The sequence below is a fragment of the Cygnus olor genome, chromosome 19 (genome assembly GCF_009769625.2).
Source record: "Cygnus olor isolate bCygOlo1 chromosome 19, bCygOlo1.pri.v2, whole genome shotgun sequence".
Lineage (NCBI taxonomy): Eukaryota > Metazoa > Chordata > Aves > Anseriformes > Anatidae > Cygnus > Cygnus olor.
The window spans coordinates 9,605,881-9,623,398 of NC_049187.1; the positions used below are offsets into that span (position 1 = coordinate 9,605,881).

At 37.8% G+C, this 17,518-nt stretch overlaps 1 protein-coding gene across 5 annotated transcripts in view; it reads left to right on the top strand.

The window, feature by feature from the left end:
• Positions 1 to 17,518, top strand: part of CNTRL (centriolin) — a 33,633-nt gene that overhangs the window by 15,914 nt on the left and 201 nt on the right. For all 5 annotated transcript variants that reach the window (XM_040531215.1, XM_040531216.1, XM_040531217.1 and 2 more), the window contains 27 exons: positions 101 to 281; positions 1,168 to 1,347; positions 1,637 to 1,816; positions 2,374 to 2,490; positions 2,906 to 3,050; positions 3,546 to 3,685; positions 4,337 to 4,514; positions 4,758 to 5,068; positions 5,388 to 5,596; positions 5,781 to 5,973; positions 6,293 to 6,423; positions 6,552 to 6,692; positions 6,815 to 6,941; positions 7,408 to 7,572; positions 8,353 to 8,512; positions 9,244 to 9,359; positions 10,253 to 10,470; positions 10,913 to 11,070; positions 11,315 to 11,388; positions 12,121 to 12,309; positions 13,244 to 13,469; positions 13,722 to 13,927; positions 14,229 to 14,369; positions 15,456 to 15,728; positions 15,838 to 15,900; positions 16,488 to 16,694; positions 17,010 to 17,117. In XM_040531215.1, the coding sequence (XP_040387149.1) occupies positions 101 to 281; positions 1,168 to 1,347; positions 1,637 to 1,816; positions 2,374 to 2,490; positions 2,906 to 3,050; positions 3,546 to 3,685; positions 4,337 to 4,514; positions 4,758 to 5,068; positions 5,388 to 5,596; positions 5,781 to 5,973; positions 6,293 to 6,423; positions 6,552 to 6,692; positions 6,815 to 6,941; positions 7,408 to 7,572; positions 8,353 to 8,512; positions 9,244 to 9,359; positions 10,253 to 10,470; positions 10,913 to 11,070; positions 11,315 to 11,388; positions 12,121 to 12,309; positions 13,244 to 13,469; positions 13,722 to 13,927; positions 14,229 to 14,369; positions 15,456 to 15,728; positions 15,838 to 15,900; positions 16,488 to 16,694; positions 17,010 to 17,093 (4,513 nt within the window). In that variant the 3' untranslated portion in view covers positions 17,094 to 17,117. The remainder of the gene's footprint in view (positions 1 to 100; positions 282 to 1,167; positions 1,348 to 1,636; positions 1,817 to 2,373; positions 2,491 to 2,905; positions 3,051 to 3,545; positions 3,686 to 4,336; positions 4,515 to 4,757; positions 5,069 to 5,387; positions 5,597 to 5,780; positions 5,974 to 6,292; positions 6,424 to 6,551; positions 6,693 to 6,814; positions 6,942 to 7,407; positions 7,573 to 8,352; positions 8,513 to 9,243; positions 9,360 to 10,252; positions 10,471 to 10,912; positions 11,071 to 11,314; positions 11,389 to 12,120; positions 12,310 to 13,243; positions 13,470 to 13,721; positions 13,928 to 14,228; positions 14,370 to 15,455; positions 15,729 to 15,837; positions 15,901 to 16,487; positions 16,695 to 17,009; positions 17,118 to 17,518) is intronic.

A 17,518-nucleotide genomic window follows, 5' to 3' on the forward strand; every position in this document is an offset into this window, starting at 1 on the left:
CAACTTGTACTATTGTACTAGGTTTCACTGTTTCAATATCTGGTATTGCAATTTAAAATCACTGTTTTCTGTCTTGGAACCTGGCTTATTTGTCTTTCAGATGTTGGAATTCAGATGATGTTTTGGGGAGAAGCCTTGCAAATCTGCAGAAAGAATTTAATAATATCCTTGCTGATGCACAGAGGGAAAAAGAGAAAGCATGGGTTAGACAGAGACAATTGCAGGAAGAAATTGCATCCCAGCAGGAAAAACTGGAAGATGTACAGGAAAAATATAGACAGGCATGTATCAAAACTACAAAAGCAAGAGTAAGAAAACTTGAACTTAGTCTAAAATATGTAACTTGCAGCTGAAGGATCAAGCTTCATTACAGGTGTATCTTTGTTTCCCTCCATCTCTCAGAGAAGTATTTCACTACAAGTAGGTAAACTGAGCACAGGTGCTAGTCAGAAGCAAATTCAACAGCTCACATCAGAGCAGGACACCTGTTACTTGTGATTCCCACAGGAATACTAACCATTATTAGAGCTTTGATTTTTTTTTTTTTTCCTTGTGTACACAAGTGTATGTCAGGTCATAACTTTTGCTATTTAAAAAAATGTATAAGCAGGCAAGAGCTTTTGAAGGAGGAGAACAAACAACTGACCACTTCTATGCTGTGTATACTGTGAAGTTCTGTTTAAAGTAGAGAAATATATTGTCCATTCTTTTCATAAGAACCCTGTGAAGACAGCGATAAAACTGAAGGTATTTTTAAGGCACCAAAAAAAAAAACCACAATAAAAAAGTATGCTTATACTTTAAACTGCTTTAGATCAGGTATTTGATAGATATGACATGTGCTCCTTTGCAATTTTTTGTTAGTTTCTGTTTTATAAAGCTTGAAAAAATCTTGCTTGGAAGAGTAGGATTTGACATGCATTTAAACTTCCACAAGCAATCTCTAATTTGACCTGTAGGATAACGAGGAGAGACCTGCTTTTTGGTGTTCGTGTAACAATGGAGTCATTAACAGGTTCATGAGTTTTGTCTCATTTTTTGGCGAGTTAGAATTTGGACTGAATGCTATGTCTCTCAAGCAATAGAGGGTTTAATTATAGGGAGAAAAATATAGCCAGTAACCTTCTCAAAAGTTATTCTGCTTATTCTAACTTATTTCCCTTACAGGTTAAATGTGAAAACAAGCAGAATAAGAACAAGGTCCGTCAATTAGAGAATGAAATTCGACATTTACTTGAAAAAATAAAGAGCATGGAAGAAATTCAGGGCCTTGCTGATCAACAGCTCCAAGAGGCAGACGAAGAAAAAGAGACTATCCTTGCTCAACTGGAAGATTTAGAGAAAAGGGTAAGAATGAGTATGGACACGTCCATGCACAGTGTTTGATGTCCCAGGAAAAGAAAATTAAAAAACTTCTGAATTATTTTGCATTTTAAGACACAGATCAAATGCAGGAAGAAACATGGCAATTAAATATAACCTTTCTTTTCCTAAAATTTTATTGGTAACCCTTATTTTTGTATTTTTCTGATACTTCTCTACATGCAATACAAAATAGGATGTGTGGGGAAGTCTTTCTTCTATGCTGCTTTCTATTTGAAAATTATCATAAATCCTATTGTTTTCCTGGTTTCAGAAAAAAATAGAAGATGCCAGGGCACAAATGCAATTTGCCAGTCTAGATAAAGAACTGAAGGAATTAAAGAGAGCAATCATCACTTCAGATAAACTGGCAGCTGCTGAACTATCCATTGCTAAAAATCAGCTGAAGGCTCTTCATGGGACTGTTCTGAGAATTAATCAGGAACGAGCTGAGGTAAATCAACATTGATAATTAATTGCTAGTTATAATTAAGCAGTGCTTTCTAATGTCATAATAATGGTAGCAGTCCTGGTGTTGCTTTTAAATTCAAGTTCAAATCTTTATTTTGAATTGGCCTGCCACGTGGAAGCTGTTGCTTTGGACAGTCTTATCTTGAAATATAATAAATGAATGTCTGAGCAAACTTGGGTTTGGATGGGCTATGTTGCTGCATGGTGGAATGTGAGGGAGAGGCAAGTTTGATCTTCTAGCAATTGAAAATCAAACGATAAATAATACATCGTTACATAAGACAAATAGAAGAAAATATGGAATTTAGTTCTTATAAGTCAGGCTTTTAAAACTGGGAATTATTTCTGGCTACATACTAACATCTATTTTGTAGAAACGTTAAAGTTAAAGGAGAAAATATTTTACGTAAACTTAAGTGTCCATCTGGAACAGACAAGTGATGATGTTTCTCATTAGTCTGCATTTCACAAATTTTCATATGCCTGCAAATTTGTGAAGTATTCTTTCAAACTAAAGCTAAAATAAAATTTCAATTTTAGGAATTTGAGGAAGCTGAAGAGTTCTGTGTTGAAGCAGCTCGTGCAGCTCGGGATCTTGCCCGAGCAGAAGCAGAAATAGAATTGTTACAACAACTTCTAAAACAGAAGGAAGAACAAGTAAGTTGGAGCAATATTTCCTCTATATTATGAGGAGCGTAAAAGAGTGGTTCAGCAACTTTCTGAGACTGCCATATTCAGTTGTCTGCCGTAGCCTTTTTCTTCAAGTTTCTTCAAGTCACAGTGTTCTTCCTTCGCTTTACACTTGCAAAGAACAAAGTGAAAACCTTACTGACTAGGTTATCTGACTTAGCAAACAGCAGGTGACAGGTTTACTTAACATACACAGCCACATAAAGATATTTAAGCCTCAGTCATAAGAGAGGATGGGAAGAACAATTTTGTTGTATCAAAGTAGTATGTGCATTGTGCCAAATGGCCATTTCTTTAGGAAAATGTAAGCCTGTTTGAAAGCTGTAGTGTAGTCTACTTTAAACTGAAGTGCTTTGCTTTGATTTTAACTCATTTAAAATAGTTACAGCATGAAATGGAGAAAGCTGGTGAGAAGAATGTTGCATCAAGCTCTCAAAAGTTTGAAATAGATCAACTAAATGACACTCTGGAGCAACAGAAAGCAGAAATTGACCATTTAAGATGGTTGTTGGATAACAGCGGGACAGGTAATATCTCTTACCTCCATTTCTTGCAGTTAAGCATGAATGCAGAACAACTCATTTTCTTCTCCGTATTTTTTACTGTTTGTGGGAAGCTGTTCAGAGCTCTGTAATTTTATTGCAGGAGAAGTAACTGTTCAGGATACCTTTCTGTACAGTTCTTACACCGTTACATATATTCAGTCCCTAAATAACTCTGCTTCAGTGGATTCTCTGTATCTATGTATATGAAGAAAACAGCAAGACCTAACATTTCCAACGTACAGTATTTTTTACAGTGCATTTGAAATGCACAAAGTACAGCTATGTAAAGTGTACGGGTCTTTGCTTCTTTGAATATATAGAATGGGAGAAATGGATGGCTAAGGATCAGCCACAGTCCTAGCACTTCTCGGTTTCTAGCTTTGCCAGTTTACCTCTGGTAAATTTAGTTAAATTCTGAATGTTTCTGGCTTTATTATTAGCCTTACATGCTTTTAAAACCATGTGATTAATTTACAGGTAACAAGGATGAAATTGACAATTTACAAGATGAAATTGCAGCCCTCAGAAATGTGCTTTCATACCAGAACGATTACATCGCCAGTATAGCAGATCCACTGAAAAGAAGGGGATATTGGTATTACATGCCATCATCACAGGTCAGAAAATCAAATCCTATTATGTGGAGAGCAATATGATGTGGGGAAAGTCCACTATAATCTTGCTAGGTCTGGGGAGAACTTAAGAAAAACATTGACTGGCATGGAAGAGAAATACAGAAACAACACGTAAACAAACAGGTCTGCTGACAAAGTCTTTGCAGAGCTGTTTAGTGATAGAAATCTGAACACGTGACTTGGAGGCCACCCTTCAAAATGCAGTACTGTAAATTCATTTACATAAAAGTTTAAAAGGGACACAGTACATACATCTATTGTTGGTTTCCAGCAAAGCTGTAGATACGCAAATCCGGATTTTTATTTATTCATTTTTTCCTTTGGTCACTTTCTACTGTTATATTGGTAATAGGTTGAAGACAGCCCTGCATACTGACAGTTCTCAGACTTTTTTCCCCCATAGCACAGGACAATTTTTATAAAAACATTACTATGTATATCACTTGCTTGATGATATGAGAAAATATATTTGATCTCTTTAAAGCAGCAAAATGTTTGGAAATATGGAAAGACAGTTATGTATAGCATGTTCTTGAAAAAAACAATGTTTTAGAATGCCTACAGCTAATGAATTATTTTACCTTTATTATGTAGAATGGGGTATCTCATATTAACACATCTTTTTTTCTTTAGGCCTCAACTCCTGCTTCCCACAGCACAAAAGATTCTGGAGTGGGTTTACTGTGTCCTGGCACATCCCCGCCTATGAGAGGGCATGGTCAAATCAGAAAGGAAGACTCACCCAATCCAAGAGGATGTTGGGTGTATTCACCAGTCAGAAGTAGGTTGTACAAAATGAATCCTGATAAAGGTAAGTCAGTCTCATGGTCTCCAAATGTTCAGGAGCATACTAAGCATGGATTTGCTTAGAGTTCATAATGAATGTTTTTGATATGCATGAGTGAATTACAAATGTTTTACTGCTGAACTCATTATTTAGTTCAAGCAGTGTTTATTATTTTTGTATATATACTGTGTATTACTTTGAACTGTGCATTTGAAAAATGTTTCATTTAAAAAGTGATTAAGTAACTTTTTTTTTTTGTACATAAAGCTAGAAAAACAAAAGAAGATAATAAAGGAAATGAGGAAGCTCGTGTTCACGAAGACCCAGCCTTTGTACCGGCACCTGGTACAGTTATTTACACAGCCCTTCCAAATGGTGCCCCTGTACCTCAAGGAACCGTGGTGTATGGCCCTCCTCCTGCAGCTGCAAATGGAGGCTCAATTGCTCCTGGATCTGTTATCTATGGCCCTCCTCCTGTGGGGGCCCAGGTTGTTTATGGCCCTCTTCCTCCGAACTTTACTCTACCGCTCATTCCTGTTGGAGTACTTCACTGCAATGTGCCTGAACATCATAATTTGGTAAGATACAGAGCTGTAGGCTGCAGGTTTAGCTGTAGGCAATTGACTTATGAATAGATCAGGAGCATCTTTTACTATATGCTTTCTTAAGTAAGGGAAAACAATAATATCTGACTTCTACAAATTTAAAAGTTCATTTTTAAAAAATCTTTTTTAGCAAGATCCTGGATCTGAGAGAGCTTGCTAATAAGAATGCTCTGTCTTCTGTATGTAGTCTGGTGTCTGTTATCTGTAGGTGCTCCTGTGTCTCAAAGCCCTGCTTTGGAGGGCTGAAATAGGAAAATTAAGACTTATTTTCCTGTTTTTCTGTTCTGTGTAGGAGAATGAAATCTCAAGGTTAGAAGATACTGTGCATCATTTAAAGTCTTGGAAATCCAGAGATAAACGGTCAGGGACAACTGAACATAAATGCAAGAATGAGGTGGAAAAATTACATCAAAACATAGATGATCTTCTGCACGAAAGAGAAGAGCTGGAATGTGAAGTAGCAGAGCTGCGAAGAGCAGCTCAAAAATATAACAAACGCAAGTAAGAATATCGCACTAGAACATGTAGAAAGTCAGCATGTGGAAATACCTAAAACTTTTAGTCAATTTTGACACCTTTACAGTTAATGTGCTTGTATAGTACATAAAATGGAGTAACTACAAGAGGCTTCTGGGCCTCTAACATTTCGTATTTTAATGCAATGTTTTTCTTCCTGGTGTTTTAGGGACTTCATTGAAGGGTATACTGAAAACCTAATGGCAGAATTACAGTTAGAAAAATCTCTTAAGCGTCAGGAAGATATTGCAGAGGAAATTGAATGTATAGAGAGGACACTTCTAAAACGACGAGCAGAGCTTAGAGAGGCAGATAGGCTACTTTCAGAAGCTGAAGTGGAACTTGAGAGCACGCGGGGAAAGGTATGTAAAGCTGTAACTAAGTGCAGAAGGATTTTTGTGTTATGTTAAGATTGTTTTAGGTGGAGAATGTCTGCTTTTTGTCTAAGCCATTTATTTTTTTTACTTGGGTAACCTGCAGCCTTTTAAAAATGCTTCTATTTTAAAATAAGCCCTGGGATAATGTGTGCTAAAAGAAAAATGTTTTGGTCCTTGCCAAAGAAGAGGATGCTTTCTTCTATTTTTTTTTTCTGGGGCAAGAGGAGACAGCTAACCTGCAGATTATAGGTGTGCGAAGGGTAAGATGGAATTGTGTTGTCTCAGTCTTCAATTTTTGCTTTAGACTAAAGACACTATTCAAAAGTACAATCATGCCAAACAGCACTTGTCCCGTACTGAAACTGAGGCAGAGGAGCTGGAGCGAAGGGCTCAGGAAATGGCCATTAAACTTGTGAAAGCGGATCAGCAATTAAGGTACGCTGTTCTTGTGAATTTCTATTAAATGTGGAGAAGAACAAGATTCTTTCAAATATCAAGATAATGCTTTTGGAGAGGGAGAGCTGTTAAAATATTAATATGAAATGGCATAAATGCTTCTTTAGATTATTACAGGCAGATACAAGGGATTTAGAACAGCATAAGATGGAACAAGAAGGTATTTTGAAGGAAATCAACAAAATGGTGTCTGCAAGAGACTCTGAGTTCCAGTCCTTAAACCAGAAGATAGAGATGCTGACTGAAAGGTGAATTTATCTTAAATTTACCTTAAACAATATTAGATATGCTAATCATGACCTTTTCTGGTAAGTTACTGCCTAATTATATTCTTGTTTGTTCTGCACCATGCTTTTATTCTCACTGTCAGTCTTCAGAAGCTTCAAGGTGATGTTCAAGTTGCAGAAGGCAATGAAGAACATCACCTCCAAATCCTCAGAGAAGCAGAAAACATTCTTCAGTGCAAGAAAACTGAACTGGAAAGACTGAAAGATCAGGTAACATGTATCTGGTTAACTGTGGACTATCAATTTTACTGTTTTTAATGTAACTGGGGAATCTTACGTTCCAAACTACCTTGTCTAAAGAATTTAATTCATAATTTTATGTTAGTGTTGGTAATGTGATTTTTTCTTGACTTGTGATAAGTATGACCCCAGTCTTGCTGTTGTTTCTGCATAGAGAACTCTGCAATAATATTTACTATGTTCTTATTATGCTTCAGAACACGAAGCGTAAGAACCTCTGAGATACAGGACTGTACTTGTCCAGATCAGAGCTTAGTCTCTAGCATTGGCCTTGTTACACGGGTCTAGCTCACTGCTCTGATGGAATCCTTATGTGCTATGGAATTCAAATAAATCTGTCTGGGAACAGTGCATTGCATTTATTTTTGTATATTTGTGTAGCTTCAAAAGCCTTCAGATGCTTGTTCTGTTAAATTTCTGAATTTCTACGTTATAGGTTACTGCTCAGCAACAAGAGTTGTTGTTTCTGGAGCAACAGTTAAGTCAACGAAAAGAGCAGCTCCATGTCCTTCAAGACTGTATTTGTCAAAAGAAAGGTGACCTCAAAGAAGCTCTTCGAGATGGGGAGACTGAAGCAAATGAAAAACAACGCCAAATAAGAGTAACTCTGATTTTTCAATTTATTATATCTTTGAAGAACAGCAAAAGAATAAAGTATCAAAAACATCAGAGAACTTCCACAAAACTAGCTCTGCTTTCTATATCCTCCCCAAACCCAGTGAAAAATAGAACAAGCAAGTTTACAGTTTTGTGTGCTTAAGACCAGGTGCACAGATGAGAAATAGAACTCTTCTAATTTTGTTAATACTTACAGATTGGTCCCTTGAGAATGAAACTATATTGAATAGAAGTCTCTGAATGACTTACTGTTGCTGAGGCAATCAGCTAAAGCAAATCAATCTGATTAGCGTGCATAAAATTTAACAAAGCTGGCATAAGTCAGCTGTCTGTCTCCTTCCTTCCCGTTTGCTTGCTCAGAAAGGCATCTATACTTTCTTGTGGAAGAAAGACTTTACTAGATTCATACTCTCAGCACTGAAATAAAAACAAAGGATCAAAATTATTTTTTTTGGGGGGGGGGGAGTTGAGAGGATGTTTTGTCTGGCTTCCTGTTTTAAGGCCTACCTGCTGTTCACTTGAATTATGCTGTTACGGTGAGATTTCTAGGTCAAAATCTTCACAAAACTAATGCTTTAAATTGACAACTATAACTGTAGTTATATTAATTGTTAACTGTAACTATAAATTCTGCAATTAAACTGTCCAGTTTATAGTTGACAGACTTTTAAAATATATTTTTAAATATCTACAATTTATTTAAAGAAAAAAAAATCAAATGGCAAATATTGACAGTCATTTTAACACTGATACATTTCCACAGGAAATAAAGCTGCTTCTGAAGGAGCTTACTGTTGAGAGGAAAGAACTGGATATCCAAATAAATGAGAAAAGAAGACAGCTTTCATTCATAAAGAAGGATATTGGAGAAGAGGAAGAAAATCTTCAGGGAATACTTGGGCAAATTACTAAACATAAGACAGGTAGATATTAATCTGTGCAATTTGAATAGAAATACACTCTAAGCTGCTAGTCGTACATCTGTGTAGTCATCTTTTCTTCACTCTTTTTAAATATTGTCCTAGAGAGAAAGAGTTCTGTGTAATTGGTGTAGTTGGAGACTCAGCTCTGTACTGTGTACTGGAGAGTCTGACCATTTCTCTGTGTTTGAGTTGAGGCTGTGCTTAGTTTTGCTTTGGTTTTGGGACTGGAGTTCTTCATCCCAGTGAGAAATGTAAACAAATCTACCATCAGGACCGACTGGTTAAGTTTGCGTTCTGGTGTTACGTGTTTGGGAGATACCAGCCACTTGTGACACGCTGACAGAAGAATTAAACATGGGTGCAAAGGGAAATGAAGGATTGCCCTTCCAGGCAGTTACATCCTGTCAGATTGTGGGAAATATAATCAGCGTTAGCTTGCAAAATTTGTACTTTCTGAAAAAAAATATTACTTCATTGTCTGTCAGGTACTTGTCCCAGAATAACTCCCTAGAAAACAGGAAAAACAGGAGACCTAGGGACCTGCAACATTCCAGTGGAACTGCATCAGATACAACACTTGCTGTGTCTGCCACAGCAAATGAAAGTGTAGTTTTTACAGGGATGATATCAGGATTGTCCTTTTTTTCTTTTTTTTCCTTAATGTCTTTTTAAAGAATAGAATTAATTTCATGTGCGTGCTAATAACCTTTTGATTTTTTTCATCTTATTAGAACTGAAACATGTTCTGGAAATGCTGGAGATTGAAAATAATGAACTTCAAGGTTTGAAACTACAACATGACCAAAAGATCAACGAACTAGAAAAGACTCAAGTTGCAGTTCTAGAAGTGAGTATTTCTTTTATAGCTAGTACAGTAACTGGAAGAAGAGACCTGCATGTTCTGTGGTCCTATTAAGATCTGGGTGACAGAGTCCCTGTGCTCTTAAATCTGAGTCACTAGTCTGATTTCAGCTTATCATAGAAAAGCTTGCTTGAGCACTTAAAAACGATGGGAATTTTTTGGTGCATATAAGGGAAGGAGGGTGAAAAAGACAGGCAAAAAGACAGAAGGCTCTTCTGTTATCTGCAGAATGATGAATACAGTTTTCTTAGCATTAGCTTCCAGATTGTTTTATCCAAATTCTATTTGTGCCCTCACTCACAAAGTTGGCATGGAAGACAGCATACTAACTCAGCTGGATGATGCTTTCTATAACTGTAAAGGTATTTCAGCTCAGCTAGTCTCTTCCTATTTTGATGAACGCGGGCGGACAGGCATTCAACTTTGCCACGAGCGTGCAGGAAGATCAGTGGCGTCCATTTGGCAGCCTTGTAATAGCTACGGGATTGTTAGGTCAGAGCCCAGGATAACACTTCTTTACTTAGATGTGTCAACTGTAGCTCTTAAAGTGGTCATTCTCTCAAAATCCCCGTGATGAAGGGATTTGCTACTCATCTTATGGCTGGGAGAAAACAATAGTGATTAAGCTATGAAGGAACGAATACTTGCACCTTCATCTTCCAGTTGTCATCCTAATATTCATGCTAAACTTTATCATAAATGCACTCAAATGAATCTGGCACTTTAAACCGTTCCTCCCTCTTCTAATGCAGTAGTTAGAGAGTACTGTATCTGCTTGCACATGATCTGTGAATGAAAGGTTTTTAAACTGCTGCAGATAAAGATGTTAACTTGTTCTTTTTCACCATATGTGTTGTTCACAATATTTTCTTCCTTAGGAGAAGTTGAAATTGGAGAATATTCAGAGATTATTTCAGTGTCAGCAAGGGGAAGTAGATTGGCAGGAACAACTACTTGAGAAAGACCGTCAGGAAAATGAACATCTGGTTTCTCAAATGCGCACTCTGCAAAGTAATATCGAGTCTTTGAATAAAGAAAGGCAAAAGCTTGAAGAAGACTGTCAGAGTTTGGAAAAGAAGTTGTCACAAACCAGAAGGTGTGAGGGGGGGATATGCATTCTGCGAAGATCAGAAGTGTCTTGAATGTCAATTTATCCTGGTTAAAAACATTACTGGAAGTCTGAGGTGCCCTACACAATATGGGCATCTATTCTATAGAATACTGTAGAATATGTCATTTCTTACGCCCCGTGGAGGCTTTATTTTAAGTATGTATGTCTGTAGAATGTCTATAGCAGGCTTACAGAAGGTATGCAGCAATTGAAGCTGCTGAATGCAGCAGCATTTGTTACATCCTGGCAATGCAATGAGAATGTTATGAAAAGCAAAATGTTAAGTCTTAAAATGAGACTTCTGTCTTGTTCTCATGACTACTAAGTAACATGCCCTTGAGCTGAAAAAACTACTGAAATGCAACTGCTTTTAGAGTCCTCACCATGTACTTCCAACAAACTGAGAACATACATTCACATTTTACAGAGACTTGATAGCTACTGAAGATAGCAGCAGAACTGCATTGTCCAACGTAGAAAAAATGGAATTGGATGTTAAAAGCCTGCAGCAGGAGATAGATCTACTGAACAAACAAAAAAAGTCACTGAATGGAGACATTACTGTTGTACAAAAAGATCTTCAAGGTAAAGATCAAATTTTCTTTTTAAGCTGTAATGTAGTTTAAAAGAATGGCATTAAAAGGCACAGTGTGTGTAACTGTACTGTATGATAAATGATCTGTTATGCTCAAATATCTACAGGCAGAAAGTATTTAATGTGTCAGAAAGATGGAAACTTTTTTATTCATTTACAAGAAGAGAAATTTTATCTGTATAGTTACTTTGTGGATTGCTGATTGAAAATGTCTTTCTTCAAATGTTTTCCTAGAAAAAAAGGAAGAACTAGAAATGCTGAAAGGAGAACTCAGTGACTCCAGGCAACGTCTTCATCTGGTGGAACAGGTTAGTTTTGGTCAAATTTATGCTTGTTCTTACGTAGTGACTAGATTGCACAGAAACAAGGGACCTTTTTTTATCACCGTTGATAGTCCATTGCCTGTCTCTTCCTGTAAGCACGTTATCTTGAAATCAGACACTTTGCATAGCTAATAAACACTGTCTAGTTTCTTTTGGTCTCGCTGAGTTTGGAGTGATTTGGACTATGACAGGTACCTAACCAGGCGATTTCTATTTTGTTTTCCATTTTTGAACATGAATGGAAGTGGCAACTGTGGTGAGGCTCCCTGTCAGGCTGTTATTACCAAATGCACCTAACGGGAGCCTGTGGGTGGGGTGGGTTTGTGCGGTGTGGTGGTGGCAGTTTGGTGGGTGGTGGTGGTGGTGTTTATATTTTTCTTTCTTGAAAACAGTTCAGGTATGGAGGCAAAATCAACCTGTTTTACCGTTTTTTTTTGTGTGTGTTTTGTTGTTGTTTTTGTTTTGTTTTTGTCTTTAGCAAAGACAATTTGTTTTTGTTTTAAAGTACAGTACAGCCTTTACTCTGGCATCTTTAAACTTAGGCATCCTGTGGTTCCTATTGTATTTATTCACTCAGTGCCTGGTTTAAAAAGAAGGTAGTCTTTCAGTGTGTTTAGGGGTGATCAGTTATTTTCTTTCAAATGCAAGCCTGTTGAGCCAGACACCTGTTACCTTTACCAGCTGGTTATGTCACTTGATTTTCTGTTTGTATTACAGGATTTGAAAAATAATAAAAAGCATCAGGAAGAGCTGCTTAGAGAGCAGGCAACCCTAAAAGAAGATATCCTAGAAAGTTTAAAGAAATGTAACAATTGCCAAGAGAGACAGAAAAGGAGGGAGAACCATTTGCAGAAGCTCCAGAAAGAGATCAAAGAGAAAGAAACAGAACTAGCCAAACAAGAAGCGGTAATGAGCCTGATAATGTGTCTAGCTTTTGCCTGGCCTCTAAAAGTGATGCAGACAGAAAAGCTTTCGGTGCAAGAAACATGAAGTCTCATTTCTAGAGAAATAGCAATGAACACACAGCTTCAACATTCAGTTATGTCTTAGTGAAAGCTACTATGTCCCAAAAAAGGACTGTTCCTTCTTAGCAAGGTCATCGTATACTGAACTGATAACAAAACCAGTAAAATCAGCAATGACCGCTGAGTGCATGAAGGGCTAGTGTAGTGGCAGGCACTGTACAATGTTGTATGTGGGCTGCTGTTGTGTTACTGGTACAGATGAGGGAATGGACTAGTACAGATTATTCTCCATACTTTTTGCTTTGTCAGCTGACAAAATATAGCAGCTAGATATAGTTCAATGAATTTCTTCCCATGATTTTTATTTCTCGTCGGAGGTAAGTGAACAGTTTAGTATACCTGAACTGATGAAATGTATTTCAAGTGAAACTAATCAAAACTTAAGTCCAGCTGTATTCTAGAATTCAAAAATTAGCATCAAAAAGTTCATGGTCCTCTATTCCTGAAGTTTACTTTTGATTTTGAGTGGGTTAATGTTTGCAGCTAGTTCTTGTTCTTCTGTTCTACTGTATTTCTGTGCAAAACCATCAGCTCTTCATGAAAACTAGGGCTTAATCATATATTCCTGTAGTAAAATTAACATATGTTGGCCAAGCAGTTTCAACAAAGTGTTAGCCAGAAGAAGAACTGAAACTGTCCTGGAAAAAAAAAAATAGGAAAAAAGATGAATTTTGTTTGGATTGAGTACTATACTACATTTCTTCTTTCAGATTTCTGATGCTTTAACTTAGGTCTTCTGGTGATGGTATTTGTTCTTACTGAGTTGCTACTAGTTAAAGTTTGAATTGATGGGATCTCTTGTTTGTTTTTGCCAGATTCTTCATCAGCTCAAGCAAAATTCAGAGTGTGAAGGAAAAAAACTGGAAGAAAGTACTGCTAAACTGAAAGATCAGAAACTACTACTGGAAAAGGAACTAACAGATCAACAGAAGAAACTGGAGCAGGCAATAGCAAAAGTAAGGCTGACAGAAGAAAACAACAGGAAGCTGGAAAATGAAGCATCCCGATTCGCAGCACTTGAAGAAACTATCAGAAAATACAGTAAGATCTGTTGTACAAATAAGTCACTTGGATTTTAATTCAGCGCCTGGATTGACTCTTGATCCTTAAATTGATTTGTTGAAAGAACTGAATTTCTAAAGCAAACTGGTTTTCTGTCCCCTCCCACCTTGTGCCAATGTTTTTCCAAACAGTGTTTGGCAGAAAAATGTTTGAAACTATCTTATGTGTATGAAATGTACCAAGGTATTTACACTTCTGCTAATCAGTGTTTATTTTAAATGTTGATTACAGAACATCAGATCTCAGAGAAAGAACTACAGTTACAACAAAAAAATAAAGAAATTCAGTCTCTTCAAAAAGAACTGGAACTCTCCAGGTCTGAGCTAAACCACCTCCAAGGTCAGCTGGCATCAGAGAGGAAAAAAACAGAAAAACAAATCTTGAGTCTGAAAGAAGCAATGAAAATGCAGAGGACACAGCTTGAAAGAGAACTGCGAGTAAGCCCTGATTGGATGGGGGGAATATTGGAAGTTTTTGGTGATTTTTTTGGCAAAATGATAAAAAGCCCCTTTTATTGCAGGAAGAACAAAAGTCATGCATTATAACTTCATGGCTAGACAGACTTTGAGGCAAACAAATTCTGGTATTTCTAGACTGTGCTGCAGAATACCTCTCTAGTCACTTACTTTATGCTGTTTTTACCTTTTAACTTGAAGAAATTGTCATGTGTGGGTTCTTTTTATCCATTTTTCTGAAGCGAGTGCTCACATTAAAGACAATCTTTGTGCATTTTCCTAGGAACAAAAGCATGAAAATAATTGTTTGCAGAGTGATATAGCAACTGCTGAACAAGTAGCGCACCATAACCGGGAACGAGCCAAGCGTCTTATTAAAGAGCTTGGCCAGATCCAGCAGGACTATATGGATCTCCAGAACCAGGTATAACTGTAGACAAATCTAGGCAGGTCGGAGGGAAAGCTGTCTCTTCTAGACAGGGTTATATTGTATTGGTTTTGAATCTCCTCCTATGAAGCAGACTGACACTACTTAAAATTGCTATGCAATTATTTATTTATTTATTTTTCTTCAAACCTGGAAGGTTACGCTTTGCTAACACTCAGTAGGACAGCTCAGTAATCCTGGTTTAAAAACAGACCAACTCCAGCCAGTCAGTCGGGTGCTGAGTTTTCAGTCTAAGGCTGCCAAGCTCTAAAGCAGTTCTTCAGATCTTGGGGGTCAAGGCGGAGTGGCACAACTGCATGGTTACCTTCCCATCACACGGTAGAGAATTACAGGCCCTGATTAGGCTACTTCAAATGGGTCGGTCCCTCTCGCCCAGTGAAGTGGTGCCTGAAATAGAGACTGTCTTTTAGGGATGAGCTGAGGATGGTGGTGGGGAGTCCTAGCTATTCCTTAGAATAATTAAATCTGGATGTTACAAAGATACATGGTAACTGTACTGTTTCATTTGCTGTCAGCTTAATTTATGTAATGTCTCAATCAAGAACTAGGACTGTTGCTCCTGTTTGCATTAAGGTTTGGTCATAGGACGCTGGCATAACTGTAGGCATAATGTATGTAAATCACTAAATGTTATCAAAGTTCAAAGCTACTCACTGGAGAATTAACTTGGTAGTGCCAGCCTGGACCAGCATTTTCTTCTTCTGTTACTAGCTTTAATTTAAAAGGTGATTCCACATTGTCCCACCTTTAAGCTGTTTATAAGTTGTTTGTAAGTCCTTTAAAGCATTCGAGGAAGGCTGTGCTAGGTCAGAGTACGAATAGGTTTAAGTTAACTGCTTGTGTCTTGGTAACTTTCTCTCCGGTCAGAGCGACTTCATAAGCAATTAAAGTTAATTTCAGAATTAAGGCTGTATCTACTCAGAGATTTTATGACTTCTGATTTTAATAGTCAAAGCATAAACACTTCAGAGATAAGACTTGTTCAGTTACACAGGAAATCACTCTGGATTGATGCATTTGTAATGTGACAGCAGCGTAGCAAGACTGTGTTTTATGTCGTAGGTTAAGACTCAAGAAGACCTGGAAGAGAGACAAAGAGAAATACAGAATACAGTAGCAATGCTTAAATTGGAGGTTGAAGATGAAATTAAGATAGGGTTTAAATCTTCACGCCCATCCTCACCAGAACCAGTGGAAGATCTGGGAGCATCTTCTGCAGTAAAAAGTCTGCATTGTGAACCTGGTAACTTAGAGGAGACTCTTCCATTTGCTGCTGCTGACAAAAGACTGTTCTTATTGGAAGAAAAATTGGATTTTTCTAAAGTCCTCGTAATGGTAAAATGCTTTCAGAGAGTAGCCCTTATTCATGTTACAGCTGAGTGTGTCCGTATCGGTACCTCTAGCTGTAGTGCTCAGTTGCTGAATGTGCTTTTGTTTCCAAAAGGATGAACAATGGCGTGGAGAGGCTCTCCGAGAGAAACTGCAGCATCATGAAGATCGGTTGAAGGTGGCGCATCTCTTCCCCATCGCACTAATACGTCCGTTAGGTCCCTTCCAAAAGTAATCTAAACAACAGAGTGTGGGAGATCCTTCTCTAGCTCTTCCTTATCTACTCTGTCCATAATGATGAACTGCAAAATACCTTTGGGTGTCTTTTTTTTGGTGGGAATAGTAAAAGAAGGCCTAGCAACTGTTATATCAAGATGAATAATATTAAATAAGTTAATTGTAGTTGGATTTTTGAGTATTCCAAAATGTTTCCGTCGCTTACATTATACGGTGCTATGTTAGCAACATGAAAATCTACAGTTCAGGGGCACCTGTGACCATTTTAGGCAGATATGATGGCCAATTTCATTTAGTTGCCCCTTCAAGCAGCTAATGATAAATGCTAGATGAATACAGCTTACTTCTGACTTAAACTTATTTTTAAATAGTTTACCTCTTTATTTGCAAAGCCATTGCCAGCTGCTTGTGATTCAAGAGACTCTTAACATTATATCCCTAATGGTTTCACTTCAGGTCATCAGACTACTAAAATAAGTCTTCAAAATTATACTAACTGCATATAAATAGGACTAATGATTTATTTAGGCTCAGCTCCGGCAGTGTATGTCCAAACAAGTAGAAGTATTGATCAGAGGAAAACAACAAACGGAAGGCACCCTTCACAGCCTGAAGCGACAGGTTGATGCCCTGGATGACCTGGTCAGCAGCACTTCTTCAGACTCCCTGTTTCTAGCCCAAAGCTCATCAAGTCTAGCATCTCTTCATGATGCTCTGAGTTTAACAAAAACACAGGTAATGCTCTAGTGCATACAAGAATTCTGATTGTTTTAAAATGTTTCTCTCTCTGGTAGTCTGTTACACCTGTATGCTTACCATCTGGAGGCACTGCAGGGGTTTTCTGTAGGTGGGGCAACCACACTGTATGCTTGGTTGCTTCACCAGTAACTAACTTGTTAGAGGAAGCCTACCTCCTACCTGCTTCAAAGATCACTTTTATACTTACTTGCTTCCTTACCTTTTGTTTTTTAATCCATTTTTTCTTTAAAAAAAAATCTCCTTACTACTTGAAGACTAATTTATTGCTCAGACTTCTACTGCTTCCTCTAGGGTGCTCTGACAAGACTTGAACATGTCCCTGGCAGGCCAGCAGGCATTCCAGTGGTGTCTCACACATGGCATTCCTGCTCATGACAAATTTCTCAGTAAAGTCCAGAGGTAAGAGGGATTGCTTCAGCTTAGTTTGCACTTAGTACTTGTTTGTAAGTGTCTTGAATTTTGGGGCTTATGAGGTGATCAAGGAAGGGGGAGGCACAGTACTGTTCCCAGACCATGTTGTCTTCAGCCACATGAAAGCACTCCTATCCTGCTTCTAATGATTCCTCTCTAATGATTTAAATAAAAAAAAATTCAAGAACTGCCATACATCAGTGCTCAGAGAGAAGAAAAGCTTTAAGCACACCTACAGCTACTTCTAAGCCCCTGCCATGCAGCAGGAGTTAAGGCTCAGGACATGCAAAGCATCCATGAGACTGTAAATGGGGCCTGTGCTGTACAAGCCAGTACTATGCAACAGCCAGAACTCATCACACACCACCACCTCTTACTGATGTGCAAAC